Genomic DNA, 20,819 nt, shown 5'->3' with positions numbered 1-20,819 from the left:
GCAGCGCAAAAATCGAAAATGCTTGGAAATAGTAGCGCATAAATAGCGCATAAATCCTGTGTATTTAATTTTTCAAATCAATTATTTTTAATGGGTGGGAGGGCTGATTGACTGCCTACTTAGCCCGCCCCACAAAATTTTTTTTTAGCTAAACGGAAGGAGCGCAAAAATTTTTGTTTGCGAATATGAATAGCGCATAAATAGCGCATTATTACATAATTTTTTCATTAAGATATGGTTAGGGGGGGCCAGCTAGACAGACGTATTATAATTTATGATGGCGCTACTTATTACAGTGACAAATCGATTCAACTCACAATAATTTCATTAATATTATCAGTAAGAAACTGAAATCATAATACAATACTAACATAACATAAAGGCATATAACAGAACAGTTGAGGGAAAATTATTCCCACTCCTTCTATTTTTTCTGACTTCTGCGGCGTAAATTCCAGCGCGGCGTATTTACCGGAGTTACCCTATATATATTATGTAATATGCATTTCTCTTCATAACATTAACTTAAAAAAATATATATTTATCTCTTTATAATATTAATTTAAACTCAATGGGAATTCAAACGCATGTTGTTTATGTGTTTATTATAATTTGAGTAAATAAATTTTGTATATAATGATTGTGTATAGAATGTAAATACGTTATTATAGGTGTAATATATTGCATCGAATTAATTTCTGCTGACTGTCGGTATAGTCTACCCATGTAATAAACAAAATACGATTAATATTAATTGCAACTCTCGTTTCTCTTACTCACATTTAGAATTAAAATGTATTTTCCAGGTGCGATGTCGACATAAAAATTTTCCATTACGCAGTTTTGTTATTAACACCGAGAGGATTTAACGAGGAAAAATAATGCATACGGGCGATTTCTATCCATTCATCGGATTTTCAACGACATTATACAAATGCAAATGGCGAGATGAAATTTAATCGTGGGCGATGGACTCGCGCGACACCCTCGCATATGATTAAATTATTTTGATCAGACAGCAAACAGACGGGAGATACGTGCGACGCAGATTTCTCCCACGTGTAAATATTAGGGCGAACAGATAGTATGGTAGAGGATGCGGTCGCACGTTGCAACATCACGAGAACACAGCGCATCACATATTTTCGCACAAACATGCAAACGTGTCGCGATTCTTTCGAAATTTTTCAATTACAGCCTTGGAACGTGTATAACCTGCGAGAAAAAAAAACTAATTTCTTTTTTCCTTATTTTCTTACAGAAAACTTGGAATAAGAAAGAAAAAAAATTTCTCATTTTTAATTTGTAAATAAAAGAACTTTCGTGCGAGAATGACCGTAATATTGCTCGACTTTTAACACATCAATATCAGAAATTAATTAAAAAATATACGCTCAAATTTTATAATAGCTCAAGTGAATATAACAGTACAATATCGAGTTAAAACGAAGATAAAACGAGGCCCATTATATAATGAAGCCGATAAATTTGTGGAAGCCAAATAACGGATTCAAATCTCGTTCTTAAGAGATTATTTTATGCAAGAAGGGGACACTGGGACACATAATTAGGCGACTGAGACATTACAAGAAATAAATTCGTAAACCGATTCGCATACATTCTGTGGATCTTTCAGGGGTTTAGCATGCCTCGAATGGCACGATGAACGGCGGTTCGGAACGCGAAATTGCATACGAGGGTGGTGAACCACATATACCTACGATAATTTCATCGGTGAGCTCGGGGTCGATGATTAACGGGCAGCAATCTCAAAAACGCGGCGACCGTTATCGCGCGCGAAGGACGAAGCGACCGTAATAAGTCGTCCATCTCGGACCGCGATAATTTTGCAGGTGCAACCCCGATAACCCCCGAAATTGATGAAATCAGCCGGCGGGGAGGCGAAAAGACGAGGGCACACGGCATGCGGCGTAATGCGGAACCACAGTTTCTACGAGGAATCCTCGGCGGCCAATAAATTATCCGCTCGAGTACCTACTTTGCTTGGCTGTATCTATCCGCGCGGATAAAGCGAGTTTGTGGCTGAACACATTGGGGTTAAGACGAGTGCCTCTCTGACTTCGCAGAAAACGGTGGATGCCAATCATGGCACGAATTGATAGCCAGTGGAGCACTATTTGCCGTTATTTGTTAAAAATAATGATCTACACGTCTATTACTCTTCCCGTACATCGCTTATTTCTTAATGTCCCAGTGTAATGAAATGGCATATCAATTTCAGATCTCTGTCCATTGTCCTATGCGTCAAAAAATTTCTATTGTAGCTTAATGAGAGGTCATCTTGATCCTATTTATTAGTTTCAGAATATTTTCGTATTAAATTTTCTGACTGATTAATATATTTATCTGAATTCCATTTTTAACTAAAAGTTTTTATCATCAAATCAATATTCAACATTACATTTGATACTAGAATTGACTTCTTATTTATTAAACAATGTGTAGAAATAATTTCTTTATTATTTTTTAAACTTATTAAAATATATCCTTCATTTTCATTTATTAAAATTCTTCTCATAAATCTGCAATTCTCCTAAATTTATTAAAATTTGTATCTACTCTAAAAATTGGAAGAAGAAACACTTGAGTAATGAAAAACTATGAACGCATATATCACCCAATTGAAACTAATTAGAGTTATCCCAATTGTGATTAGAACTCTAATCAATTGCAACAAAACTGAAAGCTAGCGTCACGGTGAATAAATCCAAAAGCAACATTCTAATTAATGGTATACAGATAACGTTTACAACAATGGTAGTTTCATTATGAAATATTTTTTAAAAAAGAATATCTTACACATAATACTTAAAATCTTTGACTATACGTTTGCATTCATCATCATAGAGAACACAATGACGCGTTAATAGGTATTAGCACTTCTCCCTCAGAATCTTAGCTTAGCAGGATCTATAGAATTACGACAACAACTATTGTCTTCTTAAGCTAATAGTTCGCCTACTGCGCGACGCGAAAGTTTCGAAACTAGATAATCGGCGCGTTGGGTAGCACGATAAACGCATCTGCACTATCACATTATGTCTGCGATGATTACTGCGAACTTTTAGATTTACATGAACGTTTATCTGATATACATGTATTATATAATATATTACGCTAATTACGTAATTCTACGTTTGACGTCACAAGATAATGCTAATTATGCTAATTATTGACATAAAAAAATTTGTATATTACACATCTTTAATTATGCATTTTTTAGGAACTCTCTAATTGAAAAAGATGTCATGTTCTTCACAATACTAATCATATATAAGATTCTCTCTCTTTCTTTCTCTCTACTCGTACAGTTTTCGTTTCTATCGCGGATTCTTTCCTGTTTCTTATATATCAGACTCAGCCATCCACGCTATTCATAGATTTAACAATATTACAATATCATGTTCTTGCTTTGCAGGTAATATCTGAATATTGTCGGACACGTCTACAAGCAAGGCCCTTCACACACATAGTGATGGAGATGTATCGAGAGGTTGTGAGATCGCCGCAATACGCCGCGCGGAAACGAGCAATACAGCTGAATGCCCTGTGTCCTACACGGAACATGATTGAACAAATGAACCAACAGAAAATTTACGGGCATCATCATCATCCGCAACAACAGCAGCAAGAATACGTCCAAGTTGTGAATGGTCAACCGCCATCTATTCAACATCAGACTCGTGTCGGGCAATATTTGCCGACTCAATTAGCTGTCCAACAACGGCAACAACAACAACATGATCACATTCAGCGTCAAGCTAATCAATTTCGCTCGCTTCACCAGCAACAGGATTATGCACAGCAGCCACCAAAGGGTCAGCAGGATCATCGTAGTCATCATTACAGTCACCAGCACGCGAAAGGGACGCATTTCAGGACACAATCGCGCAATTCCCAGTCGCATCCCAATTTGACGAGCTTGTGCGATTCGCAGCAGCAGCAACAACAGCAGCAGCAACAACAACAACAGCAGCAGCAGCAGCAGCAACAACAGCCATATCGAGATACTGCCCTCAGCGCTTACAGAGCGCACTTTCAATCGCAGCTGGATATCCAAAGCGGCAGCCGATCGATAGGACCAGCGACGACACGTCGGATACATCATCACTCGAGGACGTACTCGCAGCCGGTTTATACGCGGCTTCAACATACCAGGAGTAGTGGCAATCTGCCGACGACGACGAGCGCGATGGTCGACGGTAATCCCGACGGGAATGTTTACAACGACCCGATATATGCCCTGCCGGTTAAACCCTTCCTGAGCTCCCAGGATGTGCGAGTCAATGGATTGTCTGCGAAACCTCCTGCGATCTGTCACGGAGACGAGGTTTATGGTAGATCGTCATCGATAAACAGGTACACGCTAGATATCATTCACGTACTTATTTAGAAAAACCAATCGATATTATTTTATTTCTCTGCAATTTATACAATCTATACCTATATTTATTATAATTTTTTAAGTCGCGATGTCAAATTCAGATTTTGAGATGAAGAAATTTAATTCAATTTATTATCATCATAAGCGTGAATCATAAAAATAGAGACAAAGATAGTCAGTAGATTCTATATAATTGCTTTTCATTATAAATCAATCAATTTTGAGTAAATTTTCAGAAATGTTACATTTGAATGCAGATGTTTTCACGACTTTAAGCCCAAACTCAAGAAAATAATTATAATTATTTCTAGTCTTAAAAAAATGATTTCATTTAAACAAATAAAAATCAGATATAGTTTCTTTATATCTAACCCTTTGGCTATTATAATAGCATATATGCGCCATTATAGTAACTTTTTACTAATTCATTCTTTCGAAAACAACGTCACTACCATACAATGTTGCATTCAACAGAGAAAATCAATCAGTGAGCGCTCATTGATTCTTTAATATGATTGATTTTTGCCTTTAGTTCTTCGCTGGATCTAAAAATAAGTGTAGGAAGCAATCATGTTAAAGAATCACTGAGCGCTCATTGATTAGTTTTCTCTGTTGAACGCAGCCGGTGACTTTCTTCTTAACGAAGACAAAAATAGATAACTACATAGAATAATTCTTTTCTACACTTCGATTTTTTTCTTGTTAAACAAGAATGTCGTTAATTATTTTGATCTGTATTTAGCCATAAATTTGCATAAGCACAACGATCGATACATGATTGCGAAAATATCTTGGTAGTCTTGAATATTTTTATACTCTCGACAGTCTCAAATTTCTCTAACGTACTCGTCAACAACAACGATATTTGAACCCCAGGCACGAAAGAATATGCCACTCTTCCACAAAATTTAGGATAACTAAATTGATTTTCTATAAAGAAGAAATCGCGAATAGCAACCGATAGCCGATAGCTTAACCACGGATTTGGCAAAGAGGGTGGTTCAGTATGAGCGAAATTCAACTGGAAAAATGGAAAGTGAGAAAGACAGGGAATGCAAAGATTACACAGTATTTAATAACAATAAAAATAACAAATATATTCCTATGCGAATCAGCAGAATTCAATAGAGTCATATACGATATTCAATATTGTACTGACGCGCGGTAAGAGACATGTGATATGTTAACGTTGTAATGTACGCCTCTCTCTCTCTCTCTCTCTCTCTCTCTCTCTCTCTCTCTCTCTCTCTCTCTCCTTCCTCTCTCCCTCTCTCCTTCCTCTCTCCCTCTCCCTCCCTCCCCCTCCCCCTATATACCTATATACGAAGGCAAATCAATAAGTACCCGTGTTAGTAATGAAAACGCAAGATTTTCACAAAACTTTTTTTTACTTTTCAACGTAATCCCCTTTTAGGAGGATACACTTTTCCTAACGTTTCTACCATTTTTTTAACCCCTCCGAAAAATATGATTTGTCGAACTCCGCAAAATAGGCCTCTGTTTCGGCAATGAGCTCCTCATTCGACGTGAATCTTTTTCCACCGAGCCATTTTTTCAAGTTTGGAAACAAAAAGAAATCGCAGGGGATCAAATCCGGAGAGTATGGTGGATGCGGCAGCAATTCGTACCGCAATTCGATCAATTTGGCTGTGGCGACTGCGGAGGAGTGAGCCGGTGCATTGTCCTGATGGAACAAGATTTTTTTTTTCTCCAATAAGTCAGCATAGTACTGCCCCGTGATAGTTTTGCTTTTCCCCATGTAGTCGATGAAGATTACGTCTTGCGCATTCCAAAAAACAGTGGCCATCACTTTTCCGGCCGATTTTCCGTCTTGGCCTTCTTCGGAGCACGTTCGCCAGGTGTTCCACTGTTTTGACTGTACCTTGGTCTCCGGTGTGTAATAATGAATCCATGTTTCATCAACGGTTACTACTCGACGCAAAAACTCCTTCGGATTGCGCTTGAACAGCTCCAAACATTGCTTTAAAATTGATAGCCGGATTCGCTTGTTGTCCACCGTGAGCAATCGCGGCACCCATTGGGCCGACAGCTTTTTCATTCCTAAATTATCATGCAAGATATTGAATGCCGTTCCATACGACACGTCTATGGCCTCTACTTCACGCACTTTCGTTCGGCGATCAGCGAGAATCATGTCGTGGACTTTTTCAACGATTTCCTCAGTAACCACGTCTGCCGGGCGGCCTGGGCGCTTCTCATCAAAAACAGGCGACCACGTTTGAATTCGTTGAACCAATATTTGATGGTTGTCATAGATGGTGAAGGGTTCCCATAGACGGCATTCAACTTCGTTTTTATTTCTTCGCACGTTTTTGCATCCAAAAATAAAAAGCGAATCACGGATCGATATTGTTCTTTTTCCATTGTATCGGAAAACATCAAATACTCTCACTACGAATTGCTGTCAAATCAAGACTATTACATGAATCACTCTAAAATTTTGTATTATATATATATATATATATATATATATTTGTTTCATCAATAGAAAATACTTTTTATAGTCAAGGTCCACAGTGGAGCTGGATGGAGAGTGAGAATAGCTATATAATTCGAGCTCAGGGTTAATTTGTTCTACTTTATGCAATATCCTTTTCTCATTCTGAGATGTTAAAAACTTTTCCGAAATAGGCATCCTTCAAATACTGGTCACTCTCAACTCGACGTAACTTCTCAACCAAATGAACGTCTTCACGAAGATGCATACGGACGAACGCCTCCGGGAAGAGTGCTCTTGCAAAGGCAACACTCGAACCCGCAGTTGCCGAGCAGGACGCAAACTGACGAAGATTTTAAGCGATTGTCACAGCCGAGCGTAGCAACGACTGAAACTCGATGTGTCGACATTGCGCAAAAAGGACAGGCGATACGACAACAAAATTCAGCAACTACTATGAGGTTGAGAGGACTGCAAGGACCTCCAAAGCCACCTCGAATTATCACTACCTTAAGAAAAACCGCTCTCTCCGATTCGGAATGTAATAGCCACACGGAACCGCCAGCAAAGCCTCCCAGGTAGGTTTCTCTCATTTCTTATATTATAATCAATTATTTGCGTCAGTTCATCACAGTCTATTACACATTAACTTTCTATCGCAATAAAAGAAAGAAGAAAGTAGGTTGTTCGTCAGAAAATTGAATTATATATTTCACATTACTCATTATTAGAGAAAAAACATTTAATTCCGATCCAATTTGCTATTTCGAATCATTACAAACTATCTAAGCTAGCAAATAAAATTTTAATCAATAACCAATTTCATTTAGAACAAGAAGAAAAGAAAAAGAAAAAAGAGTTTCTGGTAGATTCATTCTTTAATTAAACGTCTTTTTATTTATTTCTCCGAGAAAAGTTTCGTAAGGTCTCAAAGCTTTCTTAAAAAGATACTAATATATAACATTATGCACCGTACTTATACACTGCAAAAGCAAGTAAACTTGCAATTTTATATAACGATAATGTCGGATTACGGATAATCCATGAATTTATTTCTTTACGATTTACTCTTTCTGTAGCAGAATTTCATTTGTTCGCTCTTACAACGAAAATGGGCGTTTAGAGGCAATAAGCAAGTAAATAAGGACACGTGAGAGACATGGAATAGTTTCGTGATCTTCTTGCGCGACCCGCATTACTAAGTTTTGCCTCCCAGTCGCATGTTCCTATTAATAAGCGCTTACGAGGGTTCACTCTACAGAGAGACGTCAGAGACAATTTTCCTCTGATGCATCGTGCTTTTGAACAGTTCATTACAGTTCCTCAAGTAAAGTTAGGGCATATATCGAGTGATGATTTTGCATTGATCCGCCATATGTAATAAGGAACATATGATAACAGAATAGAATAGCTATTTTCTTTCTTATTTTTACGCAGTCGTAGATCACGATAGACATACGTTTTTTCTTAGCGAAAATAAAAATCGGAGTATAAATTGAATGTAAGGGGAGAATAACAGAAGCGTAAATGAAACTTCTAAAAAGCGAAAATTGAAACAACAAAACATAAAAGAAGCGTAAATACCTTTTTTACGTTTCATAGTGTCAATTTTCGCCTCGTAGAAGCTTCGTTTATGTTTCTGTTACTCTCCTCTTACATTCGAGTTTATTCGTTCCAACTTCTATTTTCGCGAGGGTTACAAAATAGACTGAAATAGATATCTTATTGATAATGGCTAATGTCTCTCTCTTACTTGAGGAACTCAGGATACATTCAGAGCACATAAAACCAGCTGGATGATACAGTTAGTAGTCGAATGCATGCTGATCGACTGCTCAGCATCTATGCTGGTTGTGGAAAGATCGAAACGCGGCGCGCGACGGTAACCTTTGACCTTTATGAGAGTTACGGAGCCCTAGATTTTATGACGGAAATCAAACAAAAGCACGTATATAGTTAAATAGAAATAATTAGTACAATATTAATATTTTGGTTGTAAAAATTATAATAAATCGAAGTCAATGTGGTTAAATTAAAATTGCCTTCGTTACAAAACAATGTCCAGTGTAAAATATTCACTGCACTGATTTTCAACTTTGACATTTAATCTTGAATGGCATATTATAACATATATAACCCATAATCTTTTTTAACCAATTAATCGTGATATTAATAATATTTCATAAAATGTTAAACGATGTCTTTTAATTCAAACACCTCGTATTTTTGAAAGTTTAAATAAAAGAATATAGTTTAAATACAAGTATGTTTCTTATATTATTTTCACAAATCTTTGCTATTTTCTCTCATGAACATTACATTCCTAATCGCAAAAATTAATTTTGGCTCCGGGAAAACATGCGACCTTTTATCACGGTAAGTTCTCCGTAGAAAGGATAGAATATGAAGAGAAGAGAAAGATAGGAAAAGCAAAAGACGAGGAGACATTTAGTGATGCCCTAAAAAAGCATCCGGAGTCTAGTTAAAGTTTAATTAAACTCGGTGCGAGAGTTCGTTAACATCGCTGTATATAACGTTCCACGTGATGTCTGTCTACAAAATTTTGCTGTAGGCGTTTCGGTTCGCTGCATAATTATATGCATCGCGGTCTCTTATGCCAAATGAAAAGCTGCGCTTTACTCAATCTATATTAATCACGTGACAGAAAAAAAGATAGGAAAAAATGAAATCGGCCTCTTTAGCGTCAATCAATTACATTCATCGTTAATCAATTACATTTGACTTATTACAGATAATCCTGCTTTTTATACTGAAATATTTTGCTATGATAATTTGTTTTTTTTTCTGTTACATCTAGAAAAATCATATAAAAATATTTTCAGAATCATGGTGAGGAACGGGCCAAGAGCTCGACGAGGAAAAGCAGTTCAAAGAGCACCATCGCGTTTATATAGAACGGTGGGTGGACCCATGAGGTGTTTCAATAAGGCTCAATGTGTTGGTCCTGAATTTGTAGTTCGTGCCAATCAACCTCCGAAAACATTATGCGTAGGACAAGTCAAGGTATGAAAATGAAAGTAAATAATTAAAAGCAAGACGTAAATAATTTTGAATTTCAACCTGCTTGATACACATTGATCTTTCATTTTTAACTTTCCATTTATAATAAATTCTAAATTGTTAAAGTTATACAAAAAATATATTTTGTATACAAATAATATTTCTAATAAAAAACGAAATATTTTTAATAGAAATATTGAAAATATACTTTGATCTTTATTCATTTTCTATGCATTAATTTCAAAAGAAACGATTAAGAAATATAAAGAAATAATTTGAATAATTTATGAATCTGTGTAATGAACAAAAAATTAAATAGACGACTTCATTATTAACGTAGCTTCACAAAGTTCCACAAAATATAAAAAAAAATTCCGGTACCGGGAATCGAACCCGAGCCTCCTGGGTGAGAGCCAGGTATCCTAGCCACTAGACCATACCGGAGGTTCTGTGGCTGTACTGTTACAAACTATTACTTTTGTCCGATATTCTCATTAGGGTGATGTAAATCATTTTAGAATTTGTGAAAAAAAAAATAACTTTAAAAATATTAAAATATTCTTAAAAATAGAACTACAAAATGTATTCCGGTACCGGGAATCGAACCCGAGCCTCCTGGGTGAGAGCCAGGTATCCTAGCCACTAGACCATACCGGATGACGATGGTCATTCTCTAAGTAAAGATCATAATACATATAGAGATGATTCTATTTTTAGAAAATGTATTTTGTACATTATATATGTAGTTACAATATAATATTTAATATCTAATATATATATTTCAGTTGTTATTAATTATTAACATTTTTTTATTACATTATATTATTATTGAATTTAATATTTATTAATATTTTAATTATTTAGAAAAAGAAATCGATTTACATCATCAGAAACATTAAATTTAAATAAAAATATGACAAATATGCAGTTACAAAATTAAAAAAAAATTTAAATATGTATATTGTTAAAATTAAATTAAAATAATATTTTGCTAATGTTATGCAACGCACACACACATGCATAAAAATTTTTTTTAAATACAAAAAAAACATTCCGGTACCGGGAATCGAACCCGAGCCTCCTGGGTGAAAGCCAGGTATCCTAGCCACTAGACCATACCGGATTCGAAGTTGGGGAGGCTAAAGTTCGTATACCAGTTACCATCAATAATATTACACTTTACTAATATTATTTTTAAAATAATAAATATATAATACGTTGTTATATATCGCAAAATATAAATTTATTTCACAAAATGAAACAAAAGTAACTAATAGATCCATATAATAGAATATTATTAAGCAATTATCCAACATGAAATAAACCGTAAAAAAGAAAATATTTTATTTAAAAATGTATATTGAATTTTCAAAATATATGTAAATTAAAACATATCTATTTTAATTTAATACCTTAATCATTTTTCGTAGATAAAATATTAAAAAATTATATTAATAAAAACTGTGTTGCTTAACTTTTAATAAATTTTATTTGCATTATTCTTGTGATATACTTTAATTTATCTTTTTCGTTTTGTTAAATTTGAATAAAAAAAATTCCGGTACCGGGAATCGAACCCGAGCCTCCTGGGTGAAAGCCAGGTATCCTAGCCACTAGACCATACCGGATTACATTTTGAGATTCTCTTAAGAACATACTTATATCTATACGAAAGTAAGACGGAATAAAAAAATATTCCGGTACCGGGAATCGAACCCGAGCCTCCTGGGTGAAAGCCAGGTATCCTAGCCACTAGACCATACCGGATTACACATTCAAGGATTTTCTTAAGAACACACTTGTATCTATATGAAAGACGGAGTAAAAAAAAATTCCGATATCGAGAATCAAACCCGAGCCTCCTGGATGAAAGCCAGGTATCCTAGCCACTAGACCGGATTCTGGAAACCCCCCTCGACCTTACTATGTACGTGGCATTGTGTAAACAATATGAACTATTTTAGTATAATTTCAGAAATTTTGTCTATTGAATAAAAAACTTAACAATTAATATGAATTAATTTATTTATTTTTACTCCAAATTAATATTAATTTTATTTAATTAAAATAAATGTTTTATATACTTCGAGCTCCCATATTTTTGTATAAAATACATTTATAATTTATCATTTCCGTGTTTTAATATTAATATTTGCATATTTCATAAATATTAGTATCAAGATGATAATAAACAGAGATGTAGCTTCTACGGTATTCTATGCAATTCGTAAAATAAATAATTCTATATTTTGTACGAAGAAATATAGCATTTTCTTTGATGCAAGAGAAATGGATCTAAATAAATATTTGTATTAACATGAAGTTGCAGAGAGAGAGAGAGAGAGAGAGAGAGAGAGAGAGAGAGAGAGAGAGAGAGATATGATATAATGATGGTAAACTAATAACTCGTTCGTTTGTGTAGGCGGGTAACTCTGGCCGGATAGTTGTAATAATGCTAACAGGACAACGCGTGGAAGTAACCTGTGATCCTCAGAAGGTCACTGCCGGGGATTTATTTCAGGTAAGTTTATTGAAAAGTCAAAGCACTAACTTGTTAAATTTCTATCAACAGTAATGAAATAATGCATATTTTAACCAAAAGATGAACAAAAAATACAATATTTTACGCAGCTTTTATTCAATATTTTTGGAAAATTATTAATGAGAAAATTATTTAAGCTAGTGACATTCTCCAAAGTTCCGTAATTTAAAATATTAAAAACGTATTGATCTTAATTTGTAATCGTTAGTTTATTGACAGTTATTCGCAAATGGCATTCACGTATCTGCAAATCAATGTAGTGATTAATGACCATTTCTTTCGCATCGTTAAATTTGTACATGTAATACGTTAATTTAAAAGATAACGAAGAAATAAACATCATTCATTTAAACAGTGTAATAAGCGTCAATATAAATTAATCAAACTAAATAAAATAATTTAGAAATCAATTTTCGGTGATATTTTTCAATCGTAGTATTTTATCCCATGTGTTTATCGCATGTAATTTTTTTGCTTCGTAAGATTTTTTTTCTGTGAAGTTATTTCTCAGAACGCTAATAAATTGCATATAAGTGAAATAAATATCGCATCTCGCGAGAGCTTCGTAAAAGAATTATTTTTCATTTGCTGGGTACACGGAAGAATGTATTCTGTTGGTATGTATCCCGGTAAAAACCCTTTAAAAAATATATTTTATCCCCCCATTCTCGAGCGAAACTCGTTCGATCGTAATGTTCGCGCGACGGTGGCCTCTGAAAGCCACACTTAGGCCGCGAAAGCCAAGACGTGGCCGGTTGTTTACGAGACCACAAATTCCGACGTGAACTCGCGAGAAGTTCTGGCGAGCCGCCAAGCCTAATCATTATATACGACAGATCCACAAACCACGAATTATGTGATCTTGACGACGAACGTATTGTACAATTCCTTCTTCCATAAAAATCTGTGCTTCAACATTTGTTCAAACCTAATATTACAGGGACAGACACTTTTCTTGTAATACTACCAATAAAACTGCCAATGAATAAATTGATCGGCAATATTATTTTGAACTATTATAGAAATATTAGAGTTTATTAAAATAAAATTATGTAAACTAAAACCATTACGATAATTAAACAATTGAAAACAATTACATCAATCCACTATATTAATAATCAATATTTTTTAAATTGTTATATTTTATACAATGTTCTTTTTTTACTAAAATACTGAAGCACAAAAATGAAGCAAAAGAATTTAAGGATATATTACATGTATTTTTTAACAAAATAACAAAAAAGAATTACAAATTTTTCAATATTGCATTTGAAAGCAATACAAAAAGTTTAGCAGCAATTTAGAACCTGAGTCAAAAATTATTTCAATATGAAGTATACATAAAAAAATTAAGATAAAATGAGAAAATTTTCGTTTAATTATAAAATGATGTCATTAAATATAAATATATCGACCTTATTGAACTGTTTCATGTATGTATATGTAACATTCATTTTTATACGGAAAGTATAAATTTCTAATCACATTTTATAGAGACTCTGATATATCCTTAATTTGGCATTTAATTTCATTAATCTAAAAAGACGGTTTTAAGCTCGCAACTCTGTATCTGCCATTCAATCCGAGCTTTTGAACGTGACCGGAGTATTTTGTCGTGCAATTTTTAATAAATGGTCGATTTAGAACGCCCAAGAGCTGGCTGAGAACTTCCAAATTGGATTATTCCTGCAGACTCGCGCCAATAGAAAATTACCTCTGCGGTAGAAATGCGTATCATGTCGCGCTATAATAATCTTTTAGAACAATCAAATGCACACCTTGCGCTCTCTGCATTTAATTGCTTGTCTCGCATAATAACTTCGCGCTGAATCGTAGTTTACGAATACCATTTTAGCTTTTCCTCTTGCGTTTCTTACATACATTGCATAAGTAGAAATATCCATAGTAGATATAGAAATACCTATATATCAAATTTGTGCTATCAATTTATGTTAAAAATAACAAATAATTATATTATATTTATGTCTATAAAGTAATATTCATTTATATAACCATCGCTTTTTATATTCGCAGTATTAAAACTACTATCCAACGGTATATGCATGAACTTAACTAATATCAGACATATTCTGTGATATATACATTTTATACAATGTATACGCAAATCCTTCTAGGCTATTGTTCAAGCGGAAAGTCTCGATGAAAACTTCACTCTAGGATTGGCCGTATTATTGGCCGGGGATTTCGCGATGTTACCACCCGACACGAAATTAAATAAAGTCGCACCACCGGGATGGTTAAGCAGCGGTAAAAGTAAAGGTTTGCTCGGTCTACCGACTAATTTTATGCTGTACCTGCGACTTCGATTCTTCCTACCATCTCTTCGTGGCACCAGGTTAGTTTGAACTAAAAAATGGCAATATATACGACTTGATTAACGTCCGTGTCGTTTCCAGGAGTTGGATATCGAAGCATTTGCTGTATCTGCAAATAAGGCGATGTATACTGGAACAGCAGCTGGTATGCCCATATTCCGAATTAATCAATTTGACGGGCCTCGCACTTCAAGCTGAATTCGGGAATTACAATGCCAATGTGAGTTAACCAGTGATTTATGTAATGCACACTATTTGAAATGAAATTACCGTCACGATACAAAACAATCAAATGTTACAAAATTACTATTAAGCTCTAAATAATTAGGTCGAATTATACGTAAAATGAGAAATTGTGACATAGATAGAGAATATTTGTGATTCTCTACAAAGAATCTATGTTTTTCTACATGGAACATGATTAACTTTCACAATTATAAAAGCTAAAAATTTTCATATATATGAATCCAATGACGGTCAAATTCGAAGATTTCGATGTCGAAGACTTCCTAAAATGACGAATTCTAAAATTAAAGTGAGATCGGTTAAAAGAAACAAATATTTCAGAATTAACATCATCTATTCCACCTATCAATACTTCCTGAATTAGATGTTAAAATGTATTATACATATATCTATATTATAATATAATAAATAATACATATATAACAATACTATATAATTTCCATACTGTGTGTAAATTTAATTATTAAACTATGTTCAGCTAGCAACACCAGAGATCAATGATTGCATAATTTCTGCAAGTTAATAGTCGATTGTCAAAGATATTATTTTGATCTACTGTGACAGAGTTAACAACAATTCTGACATAATCCGTACATAATTTCTCTATTTCACATCAGAGCTATTGTCCCACAGGAGCACGGCTGTGGAGATTACTTCCTTCTCGAGCACTATGTGCCGGAGTCTTTGATATTGAGCGCAGACCGGCATCAATCGCAGCCCTGCGTCGACGCCGATACACTTCGGGCGCAGCTACACTGCGCTCACCGCGACCGCCGTGGCTTGGACTCGAACAAAGCCGAGGAGATGTTCATAACTCACGCGCAGTCCCTGCCGGATTACGGTTCGCACTACTACATTGCCACAGTAGACTCGAAGGAGTTAGAGAAACTGATGATGCGGCTTTTTTCCGACAACCGCGATGCCGTGTCGTCGCTCGACGGTGCAGGAAACGCTCATCGCAAGGAGAAACCCGCCCGGGATATCTGTTCTAGCTATGGCAGAATTGGGATCTCGCGGTTAAACTCTCGCGAGAATATGCCGATGATACCCTACTCGGACGAGCACGCGAAGAACGCGGATTTATGCCGCGACGAAACACGCAATAACAACAATAAAAATAACAATAATAATATTAATAGCGTTAACAGTAACAACAGCAAAAATAGTAAAAGCAGCAAGAAAAAGACAGAGAGCAACGTGTGGCTAGCGATACATTCTCAAGGCTTGAAGTTATTGGAGCGAGGGGGCGAGCCAAGGGAAAGAACAGAATTGGCCCATTTTCAGTGGCGAGACGTGCAGACATTGAGTTACAGCAAAAGCTGTCTGGTGGTATACAGCAAGCTGAATGGGAAACGCTGCAAGTTCAAACTGCGGATGGATCATCGAAAGTAAGTTTGCTCGCCGTAATTTCGAAGATCAATCGAACGAACAGTTTTAAATAGAATGTTGACGAACACTTGAAAATGTGTATCGAGTGTTTCATCGCCACCCTTTATCGTTTACAATAACGACATTTACATAAAAAATTTTTCTATTTTCTAGAAGTTACTTCGCCTTCAAACTCACGTCCCTGCATCATCAGTTCTTCCTCAGACTTCGTTCGGAGCTCACGTCACTTCAAGGCCTTGCTAAAGGTATACGCGCTCTTTCTTATCGATTAAGCTTGCTGAAATGTTTAGAACTTTCCGCGAAAGTTACGAGACAGGAAACTAGCTAAATCGTGACACTTTATCGTAAGGATTTTAATCTTCCTTTTTTATGGAAATCTTAAAATGTAAATATCGCAGAAAATTGAACCGAAATTTTCAGCAATGATTATATGAATAATCTTGCAGAAATCATTAAAAACTTTTTTTAATTTAATATTTTAATTGTTGCTATAATTTTTTTTTTATTTATCGTATTTTTATTTTTATCAAATTTTTTAAGTTTTCAAAGTACAACAATTAATATTACTCTCTAAAACTTTTAAAGTGAATCTCTCTCACTCTTAAAAATTGAAAATTAAACCACTCTTTTTCAAGACTGGCTCAATTTTCATTCTTTAGATTAAGATTTCACTCCAAAGAATTTTTGTAAGATGTTATTTTCTTGAAACATTTATACAGGGTGTCCCATGGGAATGTGTTGAAACTAATCAGCTGTCATTTTCGAAGGTATTCAATTATTGAAAAAACAAAAATTGCGCTGAAAAGAAGAAAGTCTGCAATTTTTAATGAGTATAAATAAAATTTAATAAAATGTTTGTGTATCAATTAATTTTATTGATGAAAAATATGATCATAATCCCAAAAAGTAATTTTTTCGGAGGGTGCACCATCTGAATTTGTACAAAACACAATTTTTTTACGAAAGCTCGTAAAAACTTTTTCTAACATATCGTTTTTAATATTGCTAATAACTTTTTAAATAGCTGCTACTAAATCTGAAGCTGTTTTTCGATCTTATCTGCGATTTTACATATAATTTTAGCGCTTATTTGATTTTAGCATAATTTTTCATCAATAAAATTAATTGGTACACAAACATTTTGTTAAACTTTATTTATACTCATTAAAAATTGCAGACTTTCCTCTTTTCAGCGCAATTTTTGTTTTTTCAATAACTGAATATCTTCGAAAATGACTGATTAGCTTCAACACATTCCCGTAGGACACCCTGCATAAAGATATCTGGAAAAAATCAATCTACGAGTACATCATTTTTTAGAATTTGGAGTACCCCTGACAGAAGCAAAACCTACACCATTGAAACCTAAGAGCATCGATGGTAAAACTAAGATAACAATCGCGAGCGTGGTTAAAGTACAGCAGAGAATAAATTACCCGATGCAACTAGAGGAATACCAAAATAAGGAAAATGAAAATCCTCAGAAAGATCCAATTGTAGTGACGGCAACGAAGGATGCTGGTCGCGAACCCGCCTTTTATTCGTCCGAAGAGGATGCTCTTTATGCACAAGTAAATGTGCGATTAGAACCAGAAGGTCAATCGCGGGACACAGAGGATGAATCGGAGAGAGGCTTAACGACACCGCACAAGATTTTGTTGGAACCCAAAGAAACAAAATCGGAGCATGACAAACTCTACGGCTGCCCCGGTCTAAACAGTGAGGCTGAAATCGAATGTACATATTCGCTCCCAAAAGTTATGTCAAATAACATTAACCAGCTAGATAAACCTAACAATCCTGAAGAACTATACGCCGCTATTAATAAAGTTCGACTATCAGGAAAGAACGAGTTCCCTGTCCCGGATGAAGTTTGGAATGTGTCAGATATTAAAAAAACATTGCAAAAGGTAGTATATATCAATTACATTTTATACATTTTATCAATTACATTTTAAAGTTTCCTTTTCCAATCCAAATTACATTTTTAAATTTCCATTCCATATTCAAAACATGCTTATAACGATGTTAACGCGAATTTAGCATACATTTACATTGCATATGCTATAGAATGTTAGAAATAAAAACAAGCATTTATTGATAAAAGCGCATTCTGAATACGAGCTTAATTGTTTAAAGTTTAAATAAAAGAAAATGTAGCAAGATTCTTGATGTTAGAAATAAAATTTACAATAAAGCCAGCTAATTATAATTAAAGTACAGCGTGGTACTTTATGCGCAAAATGTCGTATATACTTCAATTAAAGTAAAGTCAAATGTTTCGACTACATTTCGAGTTATCCTCAACGAAATTTCTTTAAACCCAAAGCTTCTGACTCGAGATAAAGTTGGTACTCCTATGCTATTTCTAATCTTTCACACTGATTGGAACTTCAGAAGACCGTTGAAATGGATAGCCCAACGGACCACAAGAGCGTAAGGGTATAAATTCTTTCAGAAATAAAATAAAAAACCGCAGTTGTGTTGAATAAATCAAGAGATAAAATTGAAAGTGAAATTTTTCAGAAATGAAATTGTGATTTTATTTCTAACTTTCGATTCACTTATAATTTTCGCAATAAGTTTATTACAGTTTTTAAGTTGGGAATTTTGGGGGGATTATTAATATTTCAGATTTGATTGCGTTGAAAGTCCGACAACCATATCGGCACGCAATTATAATTTATGAAAATTAATTCATTTAAAAATGAATTTAAAATAGTTCAACATCTTATAACGTTCAGACCGTTATTGGCGCTTCTTAATGTACTTATAATTTTATTTTTTTATTTATCTAACATGACTGTGTGTAGTTTTTTATTTTATTTCTAAAAGAATTTGTACTCTTACGCTCTTGATCCGTTAGACTATCCATTTGACCTTTCGATGGTCTTTACTCGAAGTTCCAATCAATATAAAAGATTAAGAATTATATTGAGATAGAAATTCTACTTCAGTTTAGAAGAGTGGAATTTAAAAAAATTTCGCTGAAAAAAGATGATTCGAAATGTAGCTGAAACTACTAATCTGAGACTTACTATTTAACTTAAATATAAAATATATTTATATGTATGCAACTTTACGCATGAAGCACCACGCCGTACTCTCATTAATCTTTATTGTAAATTTTATTATTGTTTAATATTCTTTCATTATTATTAATATTCGAATCTGCCATTAAACTTTCGACCTGATTATTTTCTAAATATTTATTTCATATTTCTCTATTTAATGAAGCAATATTATCATTCTAGATGAAAGCATCTAGCTTACCGAATTATGGTGCATCGAAGCAATCGAGTGGTCTTCGTACACCTAGCTTGCCGCGTCGATTGGGTGTGAAAATGGGAACGCGAGCGATTTACAGCAGTTTAGTTCAGAAAGATACCGCGCTTACCGACGATACCGAATCACTGTCTCTAAAGTCCGACACCGAATCGTCTATCCAATCGCTATCGGCACGATCTACCGAATCACCCATGCCAGAAGCATACGTGTTGAGTAAGTAATAATATATTTTTCACATAAGAATTTTTTTTATACAAATAATTATAATAATTAATGATTATAAAAATAATTTCATTTAATTGTATTTATATAATTAAAAATTATTTCTAACATTACGATTAAATATAGCACGTTACCTATACAAGTTCAAAACATGAGTCATTTTGATAAAAAAATATTCTTATGAATTCTTGAACCCTTCAAGCACTCTATGTAATATGTAAAATTATTTAAACAAATTAAATATTTGATTAGCTGATTGTTTGTAAACAATTTTTACAAAAATTTTATTTACATTTATTATAGCATTATTTACGTTTATTATAAATATTGTTGAGATAGAAGTTTTGTAATAAAATTCACAATTATTTTTTACCTCGATAGATGCTGATATACGAACCGACGACGAAACTTTTCGGATTCCTGAAGACGAATCGATGTCTGCATCTTTAATGGCTCGTTTAGAAGAGCTGTCGTTCGCCGAAGAACGAATTTTGCATACGATCAAATTGGAACGCGGCCACGGTGGTAGCATAGGTTTGCAAGTAATGGAGGGTAATGACGGTGGCGTTTACGTTCAAGCAGTTTCCGTTGGCGGATCAGCCGATATGGCCGGAAACGTAAACAAAGGTTCGGAAGTAAAATGTTTATGTTGCTTCAAGATAAAAGCATCTATCTGATTCGCGGTCGAGATTATAGTTAAAATTAACTACAACGATAACGAATGGATAAATAAAAAAAAGACAATATAATGAGATATATAAATAAATAAATGGATTTGAATTAGAAAGTAACATATAAATACAATATATATATATATAGATACAAATTTAATTAGATGTACAAAATTAAATATCGTTAATTAAATTTTTCTCCATAGGTGACCGGATTGTAGCAATAAACGGACAGAATCTG

The 20,819-nt window shown here is 34.3% G+C and overlaps 1 protein-coding gene and 5 non-coding genes across 6 annotated transcripts in view; 1 reads left to right on the top strand and 5 right to left on the bottom strand.

Annotated features, from left to right (window-relative positions):
* Nucleotides 1–20,819, top strand: part of LOC108720301 (uncharacterized) — a 105,631-nt gene that overhangs the window by 78,343 nt on the left and 6,469 nt on the right. The window contains 12 exon segments of the mRNA XM_018444219.1: nucleotides 3,440–4,380; nucleotides 7,058–7,441; nucleotides 9,707–9,887; nucleotides 12,307–12,405; nucleotides 14,562–14,782; nucleotides 14,844–14,982; nucleotides 15,642–16,396; nucleotides 16,551–16,642; nucleotides 17,718–18,307; nucleotides 19,652–19,898; nucleotides 20,289–20,534; nucleotides 20,785–20,819. Coding sequence (XP_018299721.1) covers nucleotides 3,440–4,380; nucleotides 7,058–7,441; nucleotides 9,707–9,887; nucleotides 12,307–12,405; nucleotides 14,562–14,782; nucleotides 14,844–14,982; nucleotides 15,642–16,396; nucleotides 16,551–16,642; nucleotides 17,718–18,307; nucleotides 19,652–19,898; nucleotides 20,289–20,534; nucleotides 20,785–20,819 — 3,930 coding nt within the window.
* TRNAE-CUC (transfer RNA glutamic acid (anticodon CUC)) lies at nucleotides 10,257–10,328 on the bottom strand. The gene has a single exon. It is a non-coding gene; the product is annotated as a tRNA-Glu (tRNA).
* Nucleotides 10,470–10,541, bottom strand: TRNAE-CUC (transfer RNA glutamic acid (anticodon CUC)). The gene has a single exon. It is a non-coding gene; the product is annotated as a tRNA-Glu (tRNA).
* TRNAE-UUC (transfer RNA glutamic acid (anticodon UUC)) lies at nucleotides 10,936–11,007 on the bottom strand. Its single transcript has one exon. It is a non-coding gene; the product is annotated as a tRNA-Glu (tRNA).
* Nucleotides 11,441–11,512, bottom strand: TRNAE-UUC (transfer RNA glutamic acid (anticodon UUC)). The gene has a single exon. It is a non-coding gene; the product is annotated as a tRNA-Glu (tRNA).
* On the bottom strand, nucleotides 11,580–11,651 carry TRNAE-UUC (transfer RNA glutamic acid (anticodon UUC)). The gene has a single exon. It is a non-coding gene; the product is annotated as a tRNA-Glu (tRNA).

Source organism: Mycetomoellerius zeteki, unplaced genomic scaffold (genome assembly GCF_001594055.1).
Source record: "Mycetomoellerius zeteki isolate Tzet28-1 unplaced genomic scaffold, Tzet1.0 scaffold149, whole genome shotgun sequence".
NCBI lineage: Eukaryota > Metazoa > Arthropoda > Insecta > Hymenoptera > Formicidae > Mycetomoellerius > Mycetomoellerius zeteki.
Note: the sequence above shows the minus strand (reverse complement) of the source record. Positions and strands in the feature narration are given on the sequence as shown.